Source organism: Myodes glareolus, chromosome 2 (genome assembly GCF_982192425.1).
Source record: "Myodes glareolus chromosome 2, mMyoGla1.1, whole genome shotgun sequence".
In the NCBI taxonomy this organism is placed as follows: Eukaryota; Metazoa; Chordata; class Mammalia; order Rodentia; family Cricetidae; genus Myodes; species Myodes glareolus.
In genome coordinates this window covers 86,423,298-86,447,936 of record NC_142027.1, presented here as the reverse complement: position 1 = coordinate 86,447,936, position 24,639 = coordinate 86,423,298, and the positions used below count along the sequence as shown (strand labels likewise).

At 46.8% G+C, this 24,639-nt stretch overlaps 1 protein-coding gene across 1 annotated transcript in view; it reads left to right on the top strand.

Moving 5' to 3' along the window:
• Positions 1-24,639, top strand: part of Flt3 (fms related receptor tyrosine kinase 3) — an 86,638-nt gene that overhangs the window by 32,126 nt on the left and 29,873 nt on the right. The window contains 7 exon segments of the mRNA XM_087902621.1: positions 2,161-2,363; positions 3,781-3,896; positions 8,645-8,774; positions 10,258-10,385; positions 11,309-11,448; positions 11,801-11,954; positions 14,561-14,729. Of these exon segments, the coding sequence (XP_087758747.1) occupies positions 2,161-2,363; positions 3,781-3,896; positions 8,645-8,774; positions 10,258-10,385; positions 11,309-11,448; positions 11,801-11,954; positions 14,561-14,729 (1,040 nt within the window).

Below are 24,639 nucleotides of genomic sequence, written 5' to 3'. Positions count from 1 at the left end.
TAAACTGTCATTCCTCCTCATGGCCCAGGGCCCCACTCCCTGCGCTCACCCCAGGGACACTGCCCTTAGCAATAGTGTAGTGGGGCAGCAGGATTCCTTTGGTCCCCAAAAGGAGCTGAGTTCAGGGTGTGACTTATGGGTCTGTGTTGAGCTGTTCTTCCCGCAGAGGGAGGCACGGCTCAGGGAGCAGGCTCTTCCACACCCTCTTCCTCCCCGCTGTTTGAACTCTTACATTTCTTCTCCATGGGCATGGACTCTCCCACACCCTAGGGACTTCCCATTTTCAGCCTTCTCTTTTGCTTCTGCTTGATCACTTTCACTTGGCCTGTCCTCCCCTGTCCTGGGCCTGTTCATCCTTCTCATGTTTTGCATTTCTTCAAGGGTCTGTGTGTGCCAGGCATCCACTGTATGGCCGAGCTACATTCCAGCCCTTTGATTTTTCTGTTCATGCCACCTTTCTTTTCTGGTGTGGGGTTTGGAACCCAGGGTCTTACCCATGTTAAGAACTCTACTGCTAGGGGCTGGAGAAATGGCTTAGGGGTTAAGAGCACTGACTGCTTGTCCAGAGGACCCAGGTTCAATTCCCAGCACCCACATGACACCTCACAATGATCTGTAACTCCAGGATCCAACACCCTCACACAGACATACATGCAGGAAAAACACTAATGTGTACAAAATAAAAATAAATTATTAAAAAAGAACTCTACCACCGAGTCACAATGCTCAGTCCCCAGAGCTTTCCCTTGTGTATGTTTACATGTTCTCAGCATGGCATAGCTGGAGCTTGGACTTCAGACCCATCACTGCACATTCGTGAGCCTCTGACTTCCTTCTCTGATGGCAATTTAGACAGCATCCATAGGGTTACACGGAAATCAAGTATAACCCTGGGGTGGCCATCTCAGGTTCAAAGAAGCTCTTCATTTGAGCAAGCTGATTCCATGTGGTCCGAAACAGGAAGGGATCACCTCCATCCATCTTTTGCTTATGTGAATTGCCTAGTCAGGTTTTTTTTTCCCTTTTCTCTACTGTGTTTTTAGTTTTGTGTCTCTCAATTTTTAAAATGTGTGTGTGCGTGTGTGTGTGTGTGTGTGTGTGTGTGTGTGTGTGTGTTGCCTGCAAGTATTTATGTGTGCAGTTTCCTCAGAGGCAGAAGAAGGCATCAGATCCCAGGGAACTGGAATTACATACAGCTGTGACTCATCATGTGGGTGCTGGGAATTGAACCCAGGACCTCTGGAAGAGTAGTCAGTCCTCTTATCTCTTATCCACTGAAACATCTGTCCAAACCAGTGATACCTTCTTCTTCTTCTTCTTCTTCTTCTTCTTCTTCTTCTTCTTCTTCTTCTTCTTCTTCTTCTTCTTCTTCTTCTTCTTCTTCTTCTTCTTTTTTTGAGACAGGGTTTCTCTATAGTTTTGGAGTCTGTCCTGGAACTAACTCTTGTAGACCAGTCTGGCCTCGAACTCACAATCCACCTGCCTCTGCCTCCCGTAGGACTAAAGGCATATGCCACCACCGCCCTGCCCCAGTGATACCTTCTTAGTAGGTACCAGATTAGTTTAGTTGGATATTGTATGCTGTCTTAGGGTTTTAGTGCTGTGGAGAGACACTAAGGCCAAGGTAACTCTTGTTTTGTTTTGTTTTGTTTTTCAAGACAGAGTTTCTCTGTGTAGTCCTAGCTGTCCTGAAACTTGCTCTGCAGACCAGGCTGGCCTTGAACTCAGAGATCCACCTGCCTCTGCCTCGCTAGTGCTGGGATTAAAGGTATGTGCCACTATCTCCCGGCTAACTATGACAACTCTTTTAAAGAAAAACATTCAATTGGGGCTGGCTTACAGTTTCGAGGTCTGGTCCATTACAGTCATGGTGGGGATCATGGCACGCATGCCATCACATACAGTGCTGGAGAAGGAACTTAACAGTTCTAGATCGGGACTGACAGGCAGCAGAAAGAGAGAGCCTGGGCCTGGCTTGAGCATCTGAAGCCTCAAAGCCCACCCCCAGTGACACACTTCCTCCCACAGGGCCACGCCCCTGACTAGCACCACTCCCTATGAGCCTATGGGGGCCATTTTCATTTTCAAACCACTGCATATGCAGAAAACAGGCTCAATATTAAGAAAAACTGAATTCTCATTGTTCTGTCTACACCACAGGTTTCAGAATCCCCAGAAGACCTTGGGTGTACAGTGAGGCATCGCCATGCAGGGGTGGTGTACGAAGCTGCCACTGTGGAGGTGGCCAAGTCTGCTTCCTTCACACTGCAAGTACTGGTCACCACCCCAGGGGACATTTCTTGCCTCTGGGTCTTTAAGCACAGCTCCCTGGGCTGCCAGCCACACTTTGATTTACAAAACAGGTAAGCGTGGGCCACAAGGATTTCAGAGCCAAATTTCCTGCATAAAATGTAACTCATTTGTACTCTCCCACTTTTTTTTTTCTTTCTGCAAAACTCAAGATTCTCCTGTTTCTGTCTCTCGAATGCTGAGGTTATAGGCACGGGCTACTGGTCTGGGCTCAGATTCCCCTTCCAGCTTCCCATCCATGCGTGTTGTAACTTATCTCTCGTGAAACAGTGAACTAGATGTAGAATTAGGCTAGGGACACATGACACTATGGATCTGCCAGTCATAGGGATGCTGCCCCACAGGCCACTGAATGCATGTGTGGGCATCAGCCGATGGTGACGTGGATGTCAGCTGATGGTGACATGCCTTGGGCATGGTGGTACATGCCTTTAATCCCAGCCCTCGGGAGTCAGAGGAAGGCAGAGCTCTGTGAGTTTGAGGCTAGCCTGGTCTATAGAGCAAGTTTCAGGACAGCCAAGGTTCTTACACAGCGAAACCCTGCGGTGAACCCCCCCATCCCAAGAAAACGCTGTTAATAATGTTGAGGATGTGTGGTGGGAAGGACACATTCTAAACTACTCTAAAAAAATAAAATCACGAGTGTTGAGAGATGCCTGAGTGGTTAAGAGCACTGGCTGCTCTTCCGGAGGATCCAGCACCCACACAGCCACTCGCAACCATCTGTAACTCCAGCCCCAGGAGATCTGATGCCCTCTTCTGACCGCCATGAACATTGCATGCAAGTGGTATTCATACATACCTGCAAGCAAAACACTCATACATATACAATAATAAAACATATATAAGAATAAAAATATTTAAAGTAAAATAATTTATAATTTATTTGTTTATTTTGTTTGTTTGTTTGTGTTTGTCTTTTTTTTTGTTTTTCAAGACAGGGTTTCTCTGTGTAGCCCTGGTTGTCCTGGAATTCACTCTGTAGACCAGGCTAGTCCCAGGCTCACAGAGATTCACCTGCCTCTCTGTTTGCCAAGTTCTGGGATGAAAGGCATGCACCATCACTGCCCAGCCAAAATAATTTTAAAAGTTTATTTACATATAAATTACATATGTAATTTGAAACCTTGATTTGCTCTGACAAAAGAAGTCTTTTGTTATTGGATATGAGACACAGTTCTACAAAATGTTTTAATAACTAACAGTATTCCGTAAACTTGTAAGAGACCTAAAATTGTGGGGTTTCCCAATGCCTAGCCCTCTCCCCCTACCAAGTCAAAACTCGCTTTTGAGGGTTGGCAAAAGTCACAGCCAGACTAATGGCACTCAGGCTGAGGCTGGGATAGGGCCAGAGTCATGTTCTCCACAGAGCAGCCCTCAGGGTCACAGCCTCATCTGACTCAGGGTGAACCTGCTGCTTTTGGCTCTGAGTGTTTTCCACAGTAGCCAATCCTCTTTCTCTTTCCACAGAGGAATTGTTTCCATGGCCATTTTGAACGTGACAGAGACCCAGGCAGGAGAATACCTACTGTATATTCAGAGTGAAGCTGCAAACTACACAGTACTGTTCACAGTGAGTATACCAAGTAAGTCCAGCTCACTACTAGGTGCTCCAGCATCTCATGGGGGTGCCTCAGCACTGGGTACTCCAGCACCCCATGGGGACACCTCTGGGTGCTCCAGCACCCCACTGGGGCACCTTGAGACTGGGTGCTCCAGTATCCCACAGGGTCGCCTCGGGACTGAGTACTTCAGCACCCCACAGGGGCACCTTGGGACTGGGTGCTCCAGTATACCACAGGACCTCCTCGGGACTGGGTACTCAAGCACCCCATGGGAGTGTCCCAGGACTCATTGTATTTTTCCCTCACTGCTGGGGTCACCAAATTCAGATACTCAGAGGCTTTTAAACACGGAGCTGTAAGAACTGGAAAATGCTTTGACTTGGGAATGAAATAACTCAACTCCCATATCTGTAATAAAAGGGGGATGAAAATACATCTCTGGACTGGAGAGGTGGCTCAGCAGTTTAAAAACATTGGTTGCACGTGCTGAGGAGCTGGATTGGATTCCAGGCACCCTCAGGGCAGCTCACAACCATAGGTAATTCCAGTCCCCGAGGATCTAATCCCTTCTAACCTTTGGGTATTGCAGGTACATGATGCAGAGACATATGCAGGCCAAATACCCTTACACGTAAAAAATGAAATAAGACTAATTTATCTAAAAAGAAAAAATACACGCCTTGTGGACTACAAGGCATTCGTGTGACCTCACAGAACTTCCTGACATGATGGCACTGTTCCTATCTCCTCCACCCAGCCGCACAGACCCGATGCATGCCCCTGCTGAACAATTGAACTTTGGCTAGTGTAACCCAGGAACCAAATTCTTTATTTTATTTCATGCAAAGTAATTAAAATCTGAAATTAAATAACCGCATGTAGCCGGTGGCCACCGTAGTGGATGATGCGGGTTTGTGCAAACACAAGCTGTCAGAGTGGTTGGATATCCACACAGCTGGGAGCTGTGTCGGCAGCAGAGATGCTACCAGCATGGACTCTCTGACTTCTGCCCGTCTGCTCCCATTACCCATAGGCCTTATGTTTGCAGACTCGGTGCTACACATACAGCATACCCCGTTTTCTTTCTTGTGACTGGGGAGGTGACTGCATGCATGGAGCCTTGAGTCCTCGGGGGCTGAGGCAGTGCCACGGGCTCAGAGTTGACATCATTGCAGCTAAGTCGCCTGCTGCACCTTGCTAGGACTCGCCAGGCTGCTTTCTTCCCCATCAGTGACTCAGATGCATGAAGCTGGGGTAATGTGCAGCCACAGAGGGGTCTGTCAAGAATGAACAGAGACCTTCTGGTGTGTCGTTTGGCACGCTCCATCTTAGGCGCTCACAGAGGTTGGCCTGCAGGTTGACGTGAACATAGACACCTAACATATTTTGTGACTGAGAAATTCAGGGGCCCATGAAAGCTAGGTCTGCACTTGCTCATAGCTCCACTATGGGCCTATGTGACACCTGTGGTCTTACAGTCATAGCTACTAGCGTTGGGGAACATGCTAGGTGTAAGCATCACAGTTTGGCCAGAAAGGTATCCTGGAAGCTGGTAGCCACAAAGTCACACTGCACAACTGTTGTAGAAGGGCGTTTGTTTCCCAGACGTATGGCAGCTCAAACCCAAAATAATCACACAGAAACCGTATTATTTGCAATACTGTTTGGCCAATAGCTTAAGCGTATTTCTGGATAACTCATATCTTAAATTAACCCATCTTCATTAATCTGTGTATCACTATGAGGCTGTGGTTTGCCAGGTAAAGTTCCAGTGTCTGTTTCCTGTGGCTTCTCTCTGACTCTGCTTTCTTTCTCCCAGCATTCAGTTTAGTTTTCCCCACCTAGCTCTGTTCTGCCCTGCTCTGTTTTAGGCTCAAAGCAGCTTCTTTATTAACCAGTGGTATTCACAGCCTACAAAGGGAAATCCCATATCACACAGCAAGCCTCACGTTAAGAGATTTATTGGGAGGAGAAAAAAAAAAACCCTGAAAAAAAAAAAAACAGAAGGGTAGCTGCCTCTGCTCAGGCAAGAAACAACAGAAAGTTGATCAGGATATAAGGCTTATATAGAGTTTCTTGAGAAGGGGGTGGAATTTTTTGGAGTGGACTTTTGAGGGTGGAGATTGGGGGAATTTCACAATCAGAAAGTAGGGTTTTTACTCTGTAGGATGGGGCTGGGTCCAGCAGTTAAGAGTGTTCTGTGGGCGGAACCTGGTGGTTAGAGGTCCTCGCAGGAGGGGCCTGGCCACTTATGTGGCTCAGGGGGCTTACACTAGGTTTCCCAAGGGTCCTCACCTTGGGCCACACAGTCAGCTTGCATGATAAAATCAAGGTTAGAACAATTTCCCACGTTTTCTCTGAGGAGTCCTGCAGTGCCTCTGAAGCAGGTAGGAACACAGCCCAGAAGTATACAACTCAAAAGTTGTCTTGTTCTACTCTTTGCTTTGAGCCTCCACCCCTTCCTTCTTCATACTTCCTCAACTCTCTTGTAGAACATTAAGTATGGGCTCCATGCCCAAGGAGGACACAGACTGTCATGGGCATCTGTGTTCTCTCTCTCTTCCAACACGACATGTGTAGATGTGTATGCCGGGTGGAAGATTTTCTGTGTCTCTTATATTTACAGTGATTTCCTTTTACTTCAAGTTCTACATCCCCAATCCTGGCACTTGGGAAGCTGAGGTAGGAGAATTGCAAGCTTGATGCTCCAGCCTGAGCTTCATAGTGAGTTCTAGGCCAGCCTGGGCTACAAAACAAGACTATTTTTTTTAAAAAAATGAAAATAAAGTGGTCAAGAGCATTTTCTATTCTTCCCAGGGGCCACAGGGTTCAGGTCCCAGCATTTACTTGGTGGCTGGCAACCATCCATAATGGAAGTTCCTTAGGATTCAGCAACCCCCAAAATAAAATATAAATGATAACTTTCCGGCATTCCCTGAGTGGGGAGCTGTGAAAGGGAAAAGTAGGAGAGACCAGCAACTCCAGGATGGAGGGGAGGCTAGCCACTCCAATATGGAGGAGAGACTAGCCATTCCAGGATGGAGGAGAGATGAGCCACTCCAGTATGGAGAATAGACTTGACTAGCAATCCCAGTATGCAGGAGAGACTAGGCAACTCCAATATGGAGGAGTGGGTCATAAACTCAATGATCAAAAGCAGGGCATGGTTACAAACAAACAAACAAACAAACAAATCAAATGTCGTCATTGTTCTTGAAAATTAATAGAGTTTTTTTTTTGATACAGGATCTTGCTTTGTTTCTGACTGGCCCTCTGTAGATCAGCTGCCCTTGAATGCACAGATCCGCCTGCCTCTGTTATCCATGTGTGGCACAGAAGTGTGTGCCGCCATTCCTGGCATTATGCTATTTTTAATTTTACTTTTTTTTCAGTTGAAAAAGAACAAAACAGATCAACCAAGATAGCAAAACTCATGGAATTCCCACAGTTAGGAGCATCTCAGGAACCAGGGGTGCTTAGTGTAATGTGGGGGGTCCTCTGAGGAGTTACACAGGGAAAATGACCTGGGGTCTGCCTAGAGAACCCTAACTCATGGTAACTAGCTCCCAGGGCCCCAGTTTCTAATTTAAGGTACTTAAAGGATTGTCATGTGGAGGCAAAGCAGCGAGGTTTTTCTTTTACAAAGGTCTGAAGGTATAGCCCAGGCTAGCTCTGAACTCACCATCTCATCACTTCCTACATTTGGGGATTACAGGTATGCACCACCACGCCTGGGTTCAATGTTGTATTTAAGAAAAAAAAAAGTTGTTGAAGTAGGGGTGTCCCACCTCTGAATATTGCAACATGATAATGTGGTCGGCACATGTCTTGTCCCCATTGGTAAGTGTTCCAGGACCATGATACTTATGGGGTGGGAGCAGGTTGGATGTGCCTGGACATCCCTAATAAAGGGTAGAATTGGAACCAAGTTTGGAAATCACTGGGATTTAAAAGAAAATGAAAATGGCCATAGAATGAGAAGACTTGCAGTTTACAATCAACTACAGATTGATAGTGATAACATATAAAAAGCATCTATAAATAAGGGCGAAGCTAAAGCAAAAATATCCCCTCTTGAGTAGCTGAATAAAATGGTAGTCATTTTTGTATGTGTATTTTATGTGTGTGCATATGTGTGTGCATGTGTATATGAGTGTATATAGACATATGTGTATATGTGTGTATGAGTGTGTGTGTGTGTGTGTGTGTAAAAAGGTCTAGGCTGAATGGAAGGCTAAGCTAAACGTCTCAATTCTGCTCTAGTTTTCACTCTGTTCTATTCTATTTCCACCGTTCTCCATTGTACTAATCTGCACCTAGCTGTAGATGGGAAGAAAGTAGATTTTAAACTTTAGATAAGAGCTAAGCTCTATGGTTTTGCTCATTTTTTATCCTTTTACATTCTGCTGTGTGACTTCACCTTACTTATTCATCTATGGATTTGTGAACCCCAAGAAACTGACAAGAGACCATGTGTAAGACTGTATCACACCCAGCGTGGTGACCCACGCCTTTAATCCTAGCACGCGGGAGTCAGAGGCAGGTGGAGCTCTGTGAGTTCAAGATCAGTTCCATCTACACAGAAAGTTCCAGGCCAGACAAGGCTACACAGTGAGATGCTGTCTCAAAACAAATACACAGACAGCAAACCTGATGTCACCTAAGGGCAGTGGGGAGCCAGACTCTGCTGTGGTGGAATAGATTAGCTGTTTGGAAATGGTGTGGACTCTGGTTTGAGTACTAAGTGGTAGCGTGTTGTCGTGTCTCAGATACGCAGCTGTACGTGCTGAGAAGACCTTACTTCAGGAAGATGGAAAACCAGGAAGCGCTGGTCTGCGAATCCGAGAGTGTTCCAGAGCCCACTGTGGAGTGGGTGCTCTGTGGGTCCCACGAGGAGAGGTAAGGTGCACCTCACCGTGACTGTGACTACCATTCCTATCAGAACTCACAGAGATCCACCTGTCTCTGCCTCCCGAGTGCTGGGATTAAAGACGTGTGTTTTAATGTGTAAGTGCTCTGTCTGCATGCCAGAAGTGAGCCACTATGTGATTGCTGGGAACCGAACCCGGGTACTCTGGAAGAACAGCCAGTGCTCTTAACAACTGAACTGTTTCTCTAGCCCCAGTTTAGACAGATTTTTAAAAAGGGAAGAATGGGGATTATCTGGATGGCTGAGTAAATTGGGATGTGAAGCCACAAAGCCAGCCTGGCAGGTACCAGGCACAGAGTAGAAGTCCCCTCCACTTCTCATGTGAACTGGAGCTGAATGTCCACTGGGTCCCCACTAGTCAGGTCAGCAATGCTATGTACCTGCTGAAAACTAATGGGACAAAGCAGGAGAGGAAAAGGAAAAGGGAAATCAGTTCTTCAAATACTATTAATGTGATCTTGAGTTTTATGGGGAAAAAAAGATGACCTAAACTCTGTGTGTGTGTGTGTGTGTGTGTGTGTGTGTGTTTGACATACATGTGTGTGTACACCTATGTATATATGTATGGAATGCGTATATAGAATAAGATGGCTGGGATACTGTCACATCAGTGTGACAGTATTTGTTTTGGGGTAATAGGAAGTTGGTGACTTCAAATTTGAAAGAAAATGCCCTTGATTTAGTGGAGAAAGCCACGAGTAGGGACACAGCCCCCAAAGCTATCATATACCCTGGGAAAGCCGAGTGGGGGCATTTCCCGTGGAGGCAGGAGAATGTCACTCTGTGAAGACTGCCGAGACCTAGTGGTCTTCCCTAGAAGGCACACTTTTTTGGGTTTTCTTCTCCGATTTGTGCTGGGAGCTCACCCTGCTGCTGCTGACGGCCTCTCTCTCCGTATGTTCCTTGCCTGTACTTGCGAGAAAATGCTGCCAGCCCTCTTCAGCTGCGTCAAAGCCCAGCTACGCTTCTTGTCCCCTTTTCTTCCTTAGTTCTTCCTTTTTTCTTTTTTGCCTGCCTTTAAATGATAGCCAGAAAAAAAGAAGAAGGTCACCAAGCATGTGTGTGTCACGACACACACCTGTAATCCCAGCACTCAGGAAACGGAGGCGAGAGGACCCCTCAGAGTCTGAAACTGGCCTGAGCCACATAGTAAAGTCAAGGTCAACCTGAATGGTGTGAAGAAACCCTATCTGGGTCTAAAGTAATCGTGTAATATTATTTAATATGTTAATTAGCTACAGAGTCGCTAGCTGGTCCCTGGGATCCCAAGCCGAATACAGTTGAGCTTCTTATTTTTCCATCCATTCTTTTCTTTGATCCTTCAGATATGCTTTGTAACTTCATCCCCCTATGCACGCTGGGTGGCTTTGAACCCAGGGCCTCGCAGACGCTGCTATGTAAGAAGTCTATACTGGAAACATTTCATGAAGGAAACTTACCTTCTAATTGCAGCTGTAAAGAAGAAAGCCTTCCTGCTGTCAGAAAGGAGGAAAAGGTACTTTACGAGCTGTTCGGAGCAGACATCAGGTGCTGTGCAAGAAATGAACTGGGCCGCGAATGCACCAAGCTGTTCACCATAGGTAACCGGGGACTGTCACCAATGTATTGTCAAGGACTATTCCTTGGAGTGCTGTCTGGGACTGATGGCATCTCCTTAGGTGATCACTGGACTTCAGGGATTCTTTCTTTTTTCTTTTTCTTTTTTTATTTCTTATGTATACAGTGTTCTGTCTGCATGTATTCCTACAGGTCAGAAGAGGGCACCAGACCTCATTGCAGATGGTTGTGAGCCACCATGTGGTTGCTGGGAATTGAACTCAGGACCTTTGGAAAGAGCAGCCAGGGCTCTTTACCTCTGAGCCATCTCTCCAGCCCCAGAAATTCTTTTTTCTTTCTTTCAGAGCATTTTGTTTGACTTGGCTTTATTTAGGTGCTGGGCTTGAACCTGGGGACTCGAGTGCATGCTCTTGGGTGCATGCTCTGTCACTGGGTTCCACTCCAGACCCTTCACACCACTTTATCACATGTATTCATTGTGTGCGCATACACATGTGGAGGTCAGAGGACAATCTGTGGGAGTCTATTCTCTTAGTCTATTATGGAGTCCCAGTATCAAAGGCAAGTTATCCCGCAGGGCAGCAGATGCCTTTCTTTACCCACTGAGTCATCTCAATGGCCCATTCATACCATTTAAAATGTAATATTATAGATTCTGTAAGTGGGGATCTCGTCAACAAAGGATATTCTGTCTCTAGAGGATTGTTCTATTTTACCATGTCTGCCCTTGTTCTGCAGTTCTGGGAACAAAGTCCGGGGCTTCTCTAGGCTGGCCTCTTCCATTGTGCCATTCTCAACTCAAGATTATTTTCATTTGATTAGTAATATCAGGGACCTTGGCACCTTTGCTTTTCAGAATGTTCATGAGATTTTTTTGTGACAAATCAAACACCTCAAAAATAATAACTTTTTTTTCTTATTTGGGATTTTTTTTTTAATCTTCTAGATCTAAATGAAACTCCTCAGACCACACTGCCTCAGTTGTTCCTGAAAGTGGGGGAACCCTTGTGGATAAGGTGCAAGGCTATCCATTTGAACTATCAGTTTGGGCTAACCTGGGAGCGAGAAAACAAAGCCCTCGAGGAGGTAATGGTACCATCTGTTAGGACTCCAACATTATACTGACCACCACCCCCAGCCCCCCCCCGCCCCGCTCCCCCACCGCCCCAACTCTCCTACACCCCACCAGCACCCATATGTCGTCCACCTGTTCGTTCTTTTTCTCCCCGCTCCTTCTTGGTCGACCCCACTTCCTCCCACATCCTTCCCTTTACTCCCATCCTTTCCTAATAATCTCCTATGTGGGTTTGCTGAGCCCTGTGGTTCATGCCTCACTGCCCCAGCCTCCAGTCTACCAACAACACCATTGGTATTTACAGCAAGTGCCCGGCACACGCTGGAAACCTGAAATGCAGATTCTCGTTCCCTTTACGCCCAGGGCAGCTACTTTGAGATGAGCACCTACTCCACAAACAGAACCATGATCCGGATTCTGTTGGCTTTTGTGTCCTCTGTGGGAAGAAACGACACCGGCTATTACACCTGCTCTTCCTCCAAGCACCCCAGCCAGTCCGCGTTGGTGACCATCCTAGGTAACACAGGCAGCGCAGGAAATCTTGTTGGTTTGTTTGTTTGTTTGTTTTTGAGACAGAATCTCTCTATGTGGCCTGGGCTCTCCTGGAACTCACTGTGTAGATTGCAGACCTCGAACTAGACATCTCGAGAGTGCTGGAATTACAGGCATGCGCCACCACACTCAGCTCGTATTTTTAGTTGCTTTTAGTATGGAATATGGACTATGCAGCCTAGATTCTTGTTTCCAAGAATTCTTGGTCCACCTTGCCACCAAGAAACTAAAAGGGAGGTTGGTAAGATGAGTGAGCGAGCAGAGACGATTGCTGCCAAGCCCTGTGGCCTGAGTTCCACCCCTGGAGCCTCCAGTAGAAAGAGGACTGATGTCTGAAGGTTGACCTCCGACCTCTGTAAGCACTGGAGCTCAGATGGAAAGGAATCCTGGCACTCGGGAGTCAAGCTCGGGTGGGAGAGCTCTCTGGCAGTCAGGAGCCAGGAAATAGCCCAGGTCACGGGAAGCGTTGCAGTTTACAGCCTTGATCTAGGGAAAGGCTTCCCCAGTGTAACAGCTCTGCTCCAGCAGGAGAGGGCCCGGGAATGTAACAACTTGGGTCTGCGAGGGGAAGGTTTCCCCAGCAAAAGTGTTACAGCCCTGCTTCTCCTCAGTCTCGGGCTTCCCCAGTGAAATGGGTGCTGCTAGGAAAAGGCTCCCCCAGGGAAAGTGTTGCAGCCTTCTCTGCTCCACTCTGCCTTTGCTCTGGCAAAAGTAGGTCTTCACCCAGACCCCATTCAAGAGATTTATTGGGAGGGAAGAATCCAGGAGGGTGGCTGCCTCTGCCAGGGTGGAAGAAGAGCAGCCACAAACTGAGCAGGTGTAGGGCTTATATAGGGTATTTTAGGGGTTGAGTTTTTCTAGGGAGAAGATTTTCAAGGTGGGCATTGGTCAGAGTTCAGTCTCTTGAGCTCAGATTGGCTAGATCTCTGCCAAGGGATTACTGATTTTCTGCTCAGGGATTGGTTCATTTCCCTGCACAGGGATTGGATGGTTTTCAGCTTAGTTGATCAGGGGCAGATTTGGCTCTGGCTTCAGGGTCAATCTGGGTTTCTTTCACTGGCCTTTTTCAGCTTTCTGGCTCTAGTTTTGGGGTCAGGGCATATTATTTTCAGTTACTCTGATTCTAGGGCCAAAGTGTGTTTCTTTGGCAATGGTTCAGAGTCAGGGTGTTTTTCTTTGGTTCTGGGTTCTGAGCTAAAGCATTTCTTTTCTTTTCCTTTTGACTTTTTATTTTATTTTATTTTTTTGGTTTTGATTGTTACAACCCCAATTTCCTAGTTAGTCTTCTCTTGACACTGCTGCAGAATCGTAGTATAAAAGCTTCAAGTGTCAACAGATGTAAGGACCATGTTATTGACTGTAAACCATGAGGCTGGGCTATGTTTGAATGAAAACATTTGATATGGATGGTCAGATGAAAGATACCAAAATGTCATAAAGCATTTCTTCCACTGGCTCGGGTCTCAGAGCCAGGAAAACTTTCTTTGGCTGGTTCTTTTACCTTACAACTTCTACATGTGATCTTTGCCACAGGTATGACCCAAAACTCAATATATAAATGCAAGTTTTTTTTTAAAAATTAGTTTTTATTTTATGTGCATGGGTGTTTTGCCCACACCTATGTTTGCGCCCTAACTTGTGTGCGTAGTGCCTACAAAGGCCAGAAGACAGTCCCAGATACTTTGGGACTGGAGTTACAGGTAGCTGTGAGCCTCAATAGGGTGCTGGGAATTGAAACCAAGTTCTCTGGGCGAGCAGCCAGTGCTGTAGCTACTGCGCCATCTTTCCAGCCAAAAGTGGTAAAAGAAGCTGAATTAGAACAGTGTGGTCCAGCTATGCACACTTGGATACCACTGTCTGCACTCAGAGCACATCGCGACGGTATCAATCTGCTCGCCTGACTTTGTCCTCCATAGACCGTAACTTCCTATGGGCAGGGCAGTCCCTTCTATCCCTGGAGTCCCAGAACCTGGTCCTAAATACCTGCCAAAGGAGTCCTTGTTCTGGGAACATGCCTAGTGATGACTGTGAGAAGTATCCTCATGCTGAGTGAGTGGGAACTGGGGATGCCCTTGAGGGTTACAGAATAACAGCCACATATAGGTAATGTCACTCTCGGGTGCAGGCTTTAGCAATGTGAGCAAGCAAAGGGGTCAGTTGTGCTCTTAGCAGAACAATATGGAGGTTCCTAGGGAAGCCTTGTCCGTGTTGCTGACCATTGATTTGTACCTGGGGATTATTTAACATGGGGCTTGTCCCTGGGGCCTCAGCAAGAGGAGTGTGTCCTCTTAGCTTCTGAGCCATCCTTCTAGCTCCAACATCCTATCCCTAGTAAAATCCTGACTGTAGAAGATGAGTTCAGCCCGACATCCGGGGCTGAAACTCCTGTGTTTCTTCTTGGAAATCATTTTACTGCAGATCCTTATGAGGTCAGCCTGGTGTACATAATCAGGTTCCAAGTCAGCTGGGGCTACACAGTAAAACCCTGGGTTTGTGTGTGTGTGTGTTAAGATTATTTTACCATCCTAACACAGATATGAATATCTAATTTGTGAAATTTTCTTTTTGCAGAAAAAGGATTCATAAACGCTACCAACTCACAAGAAGAGTATGAAATCGACCCATACGAAAAGTTCTGCTTTTCAGTCAGGTTTCAAGCCTACCCACGGATCCGATGTACGTGGACCTTCTCTCAAACGTCATTTCCTTGCGAACAAAGGGGTCTGGAGGATGGATCCAGGTGAGAGAGGACAGAGCACAGTTCTCCACCCTGGCCCTTGAGAAAGACGATGTTGTATTTGTGGAAGTGAATTCTCTCGTTATGAGTGTATGTACACACGCAGACACGCACACCCTCCCCCGCCTCCACCGGTACTGAGGATCGAACCTGGGGCCTTCCTTATAAGCGCTAACCAAGCACTCTGCCACTGAGCTATAGGCTCAGCCCCACGAGTGTGTAAGTTGATTTATTGTTGATCAGAGACCTGAAGATGGAAAGCAAAGGGCACCATGTGAGGGTAGCTGCCCTACACTCTCTTCTGGGAGGAAAGCCTGCCGTGTGAAAACAGAATCCTGGCAGTCTTTCCGTCAAGAGATTGTGATTTCCTGTCAGAGTGCTGGACTGTGGCAGTACCCTGGGGCCAAGTGCATTGAGTGATGGAGGAATCAAACCTCCTTGCCACTCATAAACATGGTCCATAGATGTACCGGTTTATGTAGGGATCAAACCTCCTTGCCAACCATAAATATGGTCCATAACTATACGGGTTTATGTTTTCAAGTGAAAATGCAGAGACAGCCCACCCATAAGTGGTAATTTAATTCCCCAGGGATTTGTCCAACTATATTCTGAGGGAGAAATTCTTATTCCTTCTTTGAAAAGCAAAAGTCAGCGTCCCCCAGTTTCTTCCTTTAACTATGGTGCTTCTTTCTTTCTTTCTTTTTTCAGATTTTATTTTTAGTAGTTTTAGTCGTGTGTGTGTGTGTGTGTGTGTGTGTGTGTGAGAGAGAGAGAGAGAGAGAGAGAGAGAGAGAGAGAGAGAGTCTTTGCATGCTTTGTTCTTGGAGGCCAGAGGCTTGGTTACAGGCAGTTGTGAGCTGCTGGCTGCTGACATGCGTGCTGGACTTCACAAGGACTTGTGCTCCTAACTGCTGGACCAAGTCTGCAGCACAGCATCTCCTGCTTCTTACAGCCCGTGACTTCAAGTTAGACTGTGAGAGCCGGGCAGTCTAGAATGGTCATTGTCTCTCAGCACGCAATTCATAAGTGTAAGATCCATAAGTCACTTAGGCAATTGTCTTAAATGGCAGATTCGTGGCTCCTGTTATAGACATGCTGAATCAAAATTGAGACAAGTTACCTTGAGTTGATTTGATCTTTTTTTCCAGATAGGGGCTCACTGTGTTGCCCGGGCTGAACTTGAATCCTTGAGTTCAGACGACCCTGCCTTGACCTCCTGAGTGACTGGCACTATGTGCTCGGCAACAGTGATCCGAAGGCCTCTATTGCTGGTTTAACGCAGTAGCCACCAGCATTCGGCTAGTGAGGATTTTACCCTGGGGTAGTCTAAATTGAGATGGAAAATACACTCTGGGTTTTGAAGACTTTGTATTTACAAAAGAATGTAAAATCTCATTAATAATTTCCATGTTGTGCTGTGTTTAAATGATTATGTCTGAGGTGTGCTGGGTTAAAGAACTCAGCTATTGCGCTTAGCTTTACCCTCTTCTTTTTAATTTGTGTACACATTTGGTGGGGAGTCTTAAAAAGGAGAATGTGGCTGGTGTCGTGTCTGTGGCTCATGATGATCTTGTTGGATCTCTGGTGACTGTGATGGCTAAAAACTGAGTTCTTCTTACCTTGATTCTGCTTGGCGCTGCCTTCATGATATTGTGCTTTTTTTTATTTCCTATAAAGTGATTTGTAATGGGTCTTTGTTTGAGCAAGAGAGCAAAAGAGGTACTGGGATGAAACCTAGGGCCTTGCATGCTAAGCAAGTGTTCTATCACTGACCTACAGCCCCAGCCATTTTGGATTTTTGTTGGGTTTGTTTTTTAAAGATTTATTTTTAATCTCTTGTGTGTGTGTGCCTGCCCGCCTGTGACGGATCCACTGGAACTGGAGTTATACACAGTTGTGAGCCACCTGATATGGTGCTGGAAATTGAACTCGGGTCTTGTGGAAGAGCAATACTAGCTTTTAACACCTGAGACACCTCTCTATCCCTAGATTTTCTTGGTGATAGGGGTGTCCGGTGGGGTGTGTATATATGTGTGTATACCCACATGCAGAGGCCAGACCAACAGTGGAGGTCATTCTCTATTGTTTGCCATGATTTAAAAACATTATTGTTATTTTATGCATATGAGTGTTTTGCTTGCATGTATGTCTATGCATGTGTACCTGTTGTGTGATTGGTGGGATATCAGATCACATGTATGACTGATGGGGTATCAGATCACATGCATAACTGGTGGGGCGTCAGATCACATGTGTGATTGAGGGGATATCAGATCACATATGTACCTGTTGGGTGCAGATCACATGTGTGACTGATGGGGTGTCAGATCACTTGGAAGGAGACTTATGGACAGTTATGAGCCACCATGGGGGAACTAGGAATCAAACCTGGGTCTTCTAAAAAAATAAGTGCTCTTAACCACTGAGTCATCACTCTAGCCCCCCTCCACAAATTTTTTTTAAGGCAGACTCTCTCACTGAACTTAGAGCTCACCGTTTTGGCTACACTGACTGGCCATCAAGCCCCAGAATCCACCCATCTCTCTGTGGCCCCCATATTCCAGCCCTACGGTCACAGAAGCACACTGTTGTACCCGTCTTTTACCTGGTACGGGTCTGAACTCAGGTTCTCATGCTGTGTAGCAAGCGCCTTATCCACAGAGCCACCTCCCCAGCTCCCTAGCTGGGGTTTAGAGTTGTAATGCAGGGATTACAGAGAGCTATGTACCTTCCCTTACAAAAGTTATCCTAGTGTTTGAGAGGTAATGTGAGGTTAACTAAAAATGCAGACTTCCTACCAGCAGTGTGCTCAGCATGCCAACATTTTGAGCTGGATCTCCCTCTGTTGCAGAGGGTTGTCTGCCTTGTAGACCGTCTAACCAGCACCCCTGGCTCCACTCACTGGATACCAGCAGCTTGTCTACCTTCTTTCAGTTGTTACAGACCTAATATATCCTGGATGTCTCATGGCAGAAAGAACCACCCTTGATCAAGAGTCCCACCTATTCTCATGAACTCTTTTGTTTCTTTCTTTGTGTGCTTGCTTCCTAGTTTCGAGACACAGTCTTTCTATATAGCCCTGGCTGTCCAGGAACTTGCTATATAGACCAAGCTGGCCTTGAACTCACCATGCCTGGTCTCATAAACTCTAATCCGGAACTTGAGTTCCAGAAGTAGTTCCAGAAGTTCCTGATGACCATGCAGCCTGTGTTTAGAAGGACGGTTGACTTTCTGGCCCCAATGCACCAGTGTGATCTAACATAGCCTTAGACCCGCCCCCCCTGCATTCCAGGATATTTGTGAGCCTGACTCAGGTAAAGGAAGAGTTAAATTTGTTTAACAAATGCCCCTTCAGGTAGTGGGGGTATCTACCTTTAACCCTAGCATTCCAGAATGCAGATGGAATGCAGAAGCAGTCCATCTCTGTGAGTGCTAGAGCAGCCTAGGCTACACCTTGAGTTCCAGGCCAGCCTGGACTACACAGCAAAGTGCCATGTGACTCAGTAAGGTGCTACCACTTTCCTTCTCCCCCAGAGGACACGTATTGTCACTGTGTGACATGGTGATACACAGCAGAAGCCTTGAGGTATTACAGAGCTGTGTCTACCACACAGTGAGGCTGGGTAGCCACATTGCATCTGGGGCTCCAGTCCACAAGCCTGAACCCCAGCAGCTTTTCCACCCCAGCTTGAGCAGTTCTGGGTTCCCCCGTTTCCGCCATCTTGGAGCAGGCTCTAATCGCCATAAAGACAGCTGCACGGTCATCCCTCTAACTCCACTCCGTGCCTCGTTCAGGAAGTGTGTCTGTGAAGCAGGGAAGAGACCTCTGGACATCACTTCTAGGAGAAAGCGGAATCCGTGGTGTCTCCCATGACCCACACATGACACCGAGTGCCGTGCGTTTCTTTGAAGGTTCCCAGAGAGTTAAAACTGTGCCAAGTGTAACAACGAGCACCCTTTCAGTGCGGAGAGAGCTGAATGGTGAGATCCCTCAGCTCGGTCCTCAGTGTTCCATGACTGGGCTCTGCTGGAGGCTCTGGGCTGAGGTGGGAGGTTAACACAAGCTCTGTGCAACTTTTGATGATAAAAAGTTTCAAATGTACTAATAAGCCAAGGGAGCGTGCAGCCTTCACTCCGCCCTGGATGCGGCAGTTTACTGGAAGGGTGTTGGGATGGCAAAGTATCAAAGAATCAAGATTGTTATTCTTTGTGTTCTGAGAGCCGAGTAGGGTGGCAGAATTTTTTTTTTTTTTTTTTTTTATCTGTGTAGTAGCTGGATTCCTGCAGAAGCTTCAGTGTGGTCATGGTGTACGCCAGAACCCTCTCAGCTTCCCCACCTTCGCAGCTTCGTTTCTGCAATTTACTTCCTCAAATCTCACCCAAAGGTCTACTGGGGCTTGCCTTTCCGTGCTTGCGTTCGGTTTCTAGCTGCCTTGGTGGCCTTTTACTTCTGAAAAAAAAAAAAAAAGAAAGGAAGAAAGAAAGAAAGAAAGAAAGAAAGAAAGAAAGAAAGAAAAGAAAAAGACCGAAGATTGTTGGCCCCTTACTTGAGTAATTATCTAGACCTACTAATAAACGCCAACTCCACATTAGTGCCATGGTAGAAAAAGTATAAGCTTGGCATAACTTTTCCCCAGAGGTAGTTTATTCTCTGCTTGGTGAGTCCCAGTTCCCTCCCCACCGAGGCTCTCACTGAGCAAGGGGATCTCCCACGTGTTCACAGTCTGGATGACCGGCTAGTGGCCTGCTCAGGACAGGAGCAGGGACACAAAAGCCTCCAGCAGGACCTGAGGCAGAGCTGACATTTACCTTTTACTGAGTGGGGTCTGGGGTTAAGGGAGACATGAGCCTGAAAGCATACAGAAAGGAAGGGAAAGCTATTTGGCTCTAGAGCAAGAACATGAGACCCAACTAAGTTACATCTCCCTTCAGTTAGGCTGTGGCCCTGGCTCCTTCCTTTCCTGGGCTGTACACGGTGGGATCCTGTCTTAAATGTATGTAATAAGTGTCTTTAACTTAATAGTTTTACTATTGTATCTTAGTTATAATTTTCAAAGCTACCTAGTGTTATAGATTTTGAAAGTTGAAACAGGATCTCATTGTGTAGCAGTGGCCAGCCTGGAGCTTAATGTGTAGACCAGGCTGGGCTGTGACTCAAAGAGATCCACCTGCCTCTGTCCCCTGAGTGCTAACATTAAAGGTGGGTGCCACCATGCCTGGCCCTAGATATAACATTCTTTATGAATCATAAACAGATTCCAGAGCCCTTAGACCAAGTCTGGCCCTGCTCAACTCCTCCCTTTGGGGAGTGCCGGGTGGGGGCAAATACAAGGAAGTAGAAAGTGATTTGGTGGCAGGATGAACCCCTCTTCCTAATTGTAATGACATTACATAGGCTAAGTCTCCAAGATAAATAACTTGAAAAAAAAAGAAATAAAGAAGGACAAAAAAAACTGGAAGAAATGAGGCTCTGAACCTCTTGATGAGCCTCCGGGTCCCTCAGATTGTTGTTAGGGTCATAAGGGTGGGAGAAAGCCAGATGTGGGGGCACAGGCCTAACGCCCTGGAACACTGGAGGCTGAAGGAGGAAAGAGCGTGAGTCTGGGGTCTGTCGAGGCCACGTAAAGGCAAGAGAAACCCGTAAAGCTATCTGGATATTGTTGAAGAGAAAATACCTCAGGGGCTTTCTCTGTGGTGAGCCATGCCCCGTGGACAACACAAAGGAGGGACAGGAAAGAAGAATCTTCACATAGCCTTGCGCTTTGTCCTTCACGATGCAAAATGGTTGTGTGTAGTCGGATTTTTCCTTGGGCTGCCAGCTCACAACAACAAAATAAAACGTGACATGGGGACTCATATTAATTATGAAAGCTCAGGCTATAGCTCAGGCTTGTCGCCTGACTCTTATAGCTTAAACCAACCCGTTTCTATTCGTCCACATCTTGCCATGTGGCTTGTGGCTTTTACCTCTCCTCCTGCATGTCTTGCATCCTCTGTGTCTGTCTGGTGATTCCCTTCTTCCCAGCATCCTCTCTGCCCCCAAAAATCATGCCTGGTTATTGGCCTTTTTTCCCCCTAGCTTTTTATTAAACCAATCTGAGTGACACATCTTCACAGTGTACAAAAAGATTATTCCACAACAGCTGTGTGGTCATTAGTTTCTCCACCAAACTGAGCAGACCTTTCGCCATGGTCCCTAGCTAGCCCTGTCAGTCAGTCAGTCCCTCACGTCTCTTGTCTCTCTGTCTCTCCATCTCTGTCTTGTCTCCTCTCCTGTTTGATACAAGCAAGGCTCACTGTGTGATCCACATTAGCTTTGAACTCTGTTTTTAAAAGAATTTGTGTATTTTTATTTTCTGTTTATTGGTATTTGCCTAAATGTTTCTATATGCATGCCTGGTGCCCATGGAGGCCAGAAGAGGGCGTTGGACCCCTTGGTGGAGTTTTAGGTAACTGTGAGTCACCATGTGGGTTCTGGGAACTGAACCCGGGTCCTCTGAAAGACTGGCCCACTGAGTCATCTCTGCAGCCCTTGACCTTGGACTCTTAATTTTCCCATTTCTGCCTCCTGAGCACTGAGATTCCAGGTGTGTGCCAGTGCCATGTGGGCTGCTGGCTGGGTTTTGTTTGTTTGTTTGTTTGTTTGTTTGTTAACTCTCTCCTCTCTTCATTTTCAAGGCCTTTGGCCACTGTCCAGAGAGTCACATTTTCTGCTTTGGAGGCTCCTATTGTTCTTCCCTTTCTGAAACCTGGGAATTGCTGCCTTTTGCCCCACCCTCATCCCACCCCTCCCCCACACCCACAGTTGGCCGTGGGAATTGCTGTGGTTGGCCCCACCGCCAGCGCTCTCCCTCCTCCACCCCACCCCACCCCCACAGCTGGCCCTGGGAATTGCTGTCATTTGCCCCACCACCAGTGCTCCCCCTTCCCCTACCTCCACCCCTCCCCAATCCCCACAGCTGGCCCTGGGAATTGCGGCCATTGGCCCCACCGCCAACGCTCCCCCTCCCCCACACCCATGCCTCCCCACATCTGGCCTTTGACTTTTCTACCGTCCTGCCATCTCTTCACTTCACCAGCGTTTCTTCCTTGTTCTGAAGTAGGCCAGGGTAAGAAATGGAGGCTGGGGAGTAGCTCAGATGACAGGCAGCTTGTTTGCCTCTCCCACAAAGTCCCTTGGTTCAGTCTTTGCTTTCATAGAACCAGACATGGTGGCCTACTCAGAAGGTAGAAGCTAGTAGTGGGAGTTCAAAGGTCAGTCTGAATGCCAGAGACGAAGTTGTGAAAGGATCTGTGAGTTCTAGGCCAGTCAGGGCTACAGTGAGGTCCTGTCCCCTAATAACCACACCCCCTCAAAAAAAAAAAAAAGAAAGGAAAGAAAGGGGGAAAGAACTGGAGAAAAATGTATACAATTCTCAGCCTTTAATTGCTGAGAGCATTTTATTTTCGTTTCAGTGGTCCTGGGGACCGAACTCAGGGCAGTGGCTATGCATGGCCAGCACTCAAGGATGTGAACTCAGGGCAGGGGAGACTTAATTCTTCCCACAGAATCAGGTATCCATTGGTAGCCGAATGAGTGTCGCTGTCATCTCCAGGCTTTCCACCAATAAACTCCTCCCAGGACAATCAGGCAAATCTAAGGTTGCCCATGCTGTGGATACTGGGCTCAGGAATCCGCAGCATCTCCTGCCAGCCTTCAGCTCTCTGAGCAATTAGACTGTTTTTCAGGGGTCTTAATTAGTGGACTCCTTTCTACCCCCTTAGCCCTCTCGTCCCAGACATCCCAGCGCCTTCCTCTGTTTCAGTCAGGAGGCCCCACTTCCATAGCCCATGGCTTCCTGCCTTCAGTATTGTGGTTGCTTTTCCTTGAGTCTCTCCTTTTTGCCTTCTAAGTTAAGTGAGCTCCAGTCCTGCGTCTGTGAAGTCCACAGAACATTCTATGCTGACTTCTGCCTCCTTTGGGCAGCTACGTACCCTCCATCTAATGCTTCAGTGCTTCCAGCCCACTGGAGCTACAGTCTTTCTGCAGATGGGAGGAGAACAGCTGAGCCCTTCCATGTTGAAGGCCTGTCCCCTTAAAGTGGTGCTAGGAGGTGAGGCCTTGTGGGAAGTCTGTGGATGGTGGGGTATACTCTCTTGAAGTGGGGGATGCCCCCCACTCCACCTTTGGTTTCCCTGCCACGTCTTGCACTCTCGCCATGTTGTCCCCCCCACAGGTCCCAGAGCAACAAGGACAGCCAACAGTGGATTGACACCTCCGAACCTTTGCGCCCCAATCAGCTTGTTCTCTATGCGCTGATTTACCTCAGCTCTCTGTTAGGTGGACAGAAAGCGAGCTAACGAGAACTTCCAGGTCTGTGTCCTGCACAGTGGACTCCTGGATGGCATCCATGCTGGCTCATGCCTACCTATCTTTCACTCAAAAATATTTTTCTCATTTTATCTAGTTATTTATTGTGTGTATGTCTGCATGCATTGTGTGTGGAGGTCTGAGGACAGCCCTGGAACTCAGTTCTCTCTTTCCACTTTGTGCATTCCAGAGATGAAATTCAGCTTGTCAGGTTCGGGGACCAGAGCCACAGCTGGGCCATCTTCTCAGCACACTTCCTGTTATGGAAGAGTCTTCTTTAATTTGTTTGTTTTTCGAGACAGGGTTTCTCTGTGTAGCTTTAGAGCCTGTCCTACAACTCACTTTGTGAACCAGGCTGGCCTTGAACTCACAGAGATCCACCTGCCTCTGCCTGCCAAGTGCTGGGATTAAAGGTGTGTGCCACCACCGCCAGGCCTGGAAGTCTTTTGGGACAATATGCGTATGTATTACTCTCATTGGTTGGTAAGGAGCAGGTGTGTCATAGCTAGGCGGGATTTTCCGAGGCAGAGAGAATGCTGGAAGAGAGTTACAAGTCAGATGTGGGAGAAACAACATGGGAAGTTCATAGATGAGGTAAATGAATGTAGCAGCATGTAGGTCAACAGAATGGGTTAATTTAAGTTGAAAGAGCTGGCTGGAGATAAGCCTAGGCTATCTGCTGAGCATTTAGAATTAAGAGTAAGTCTCTGTGCATTTATTTTGGAGCTGACGGTCCCGACAAAAATTCCTCCTACACCTGTCCGTCTTTCTATTCTGCCATATTTGCATGCTTCCTCCCCCCTCTTTCTCACACATCTTCAAGTTATGGTCTAATTAAATATTTTCTCAGGGAAAGAACAGGGGAAGGGGACAAAGGAGAGCAGAGATAATGACAATGTGTGGCAATGCCATAATGAAACCCATTGACTTGAACTTTTTATAGCTTAAAAATGCAAAATTTTAATTAAAATAAAATACATAAAAATATGATTCCTCTAACAACCTTATTTTTTTAAAAAAATCAGTATCTCCTGAGCAAGCCTTTCCTTTCCTTTTGGTCCTTGTGACAGTGGGTATGTGAAAGCGTATTCCTAGTTCCTTGCCTTCTCTAACTCTAACCAGCATCCCACTACAGTCTCCAGCAATAGGAAGTTACCCATGTAAAAGCACCCACTCACTTGTCATGTCTCACATACCCGGCGACAACTTTTGGGTCCCACCTGGTTTATTCCTCCGTGCTTGGAGGGAAGCATGAGGATTAGAAAAGAAATAGACAAGAGACAACTGATAGAGTCCGGAGGGCATCAGTAAATGCTGAGATTCGCCTCATGTTTATTCCTCATAAGCTTTATATACCCCAATCCAAAGAGGAGGGGGAAAGCAAGAGACTTCCTTACCATGATACAAGAACAAACAAAGTAATTACCTTCTTAGTACCCAAAACACCAAGTAACCTTGGTCAAAACACCCGGTTAGTAGCCACCCCTTTGTAGACAGAGACTGCACTTTTGTTTTCCGGCCACCCAGACCCAAATAATCACACAAAACCTATATTAATTA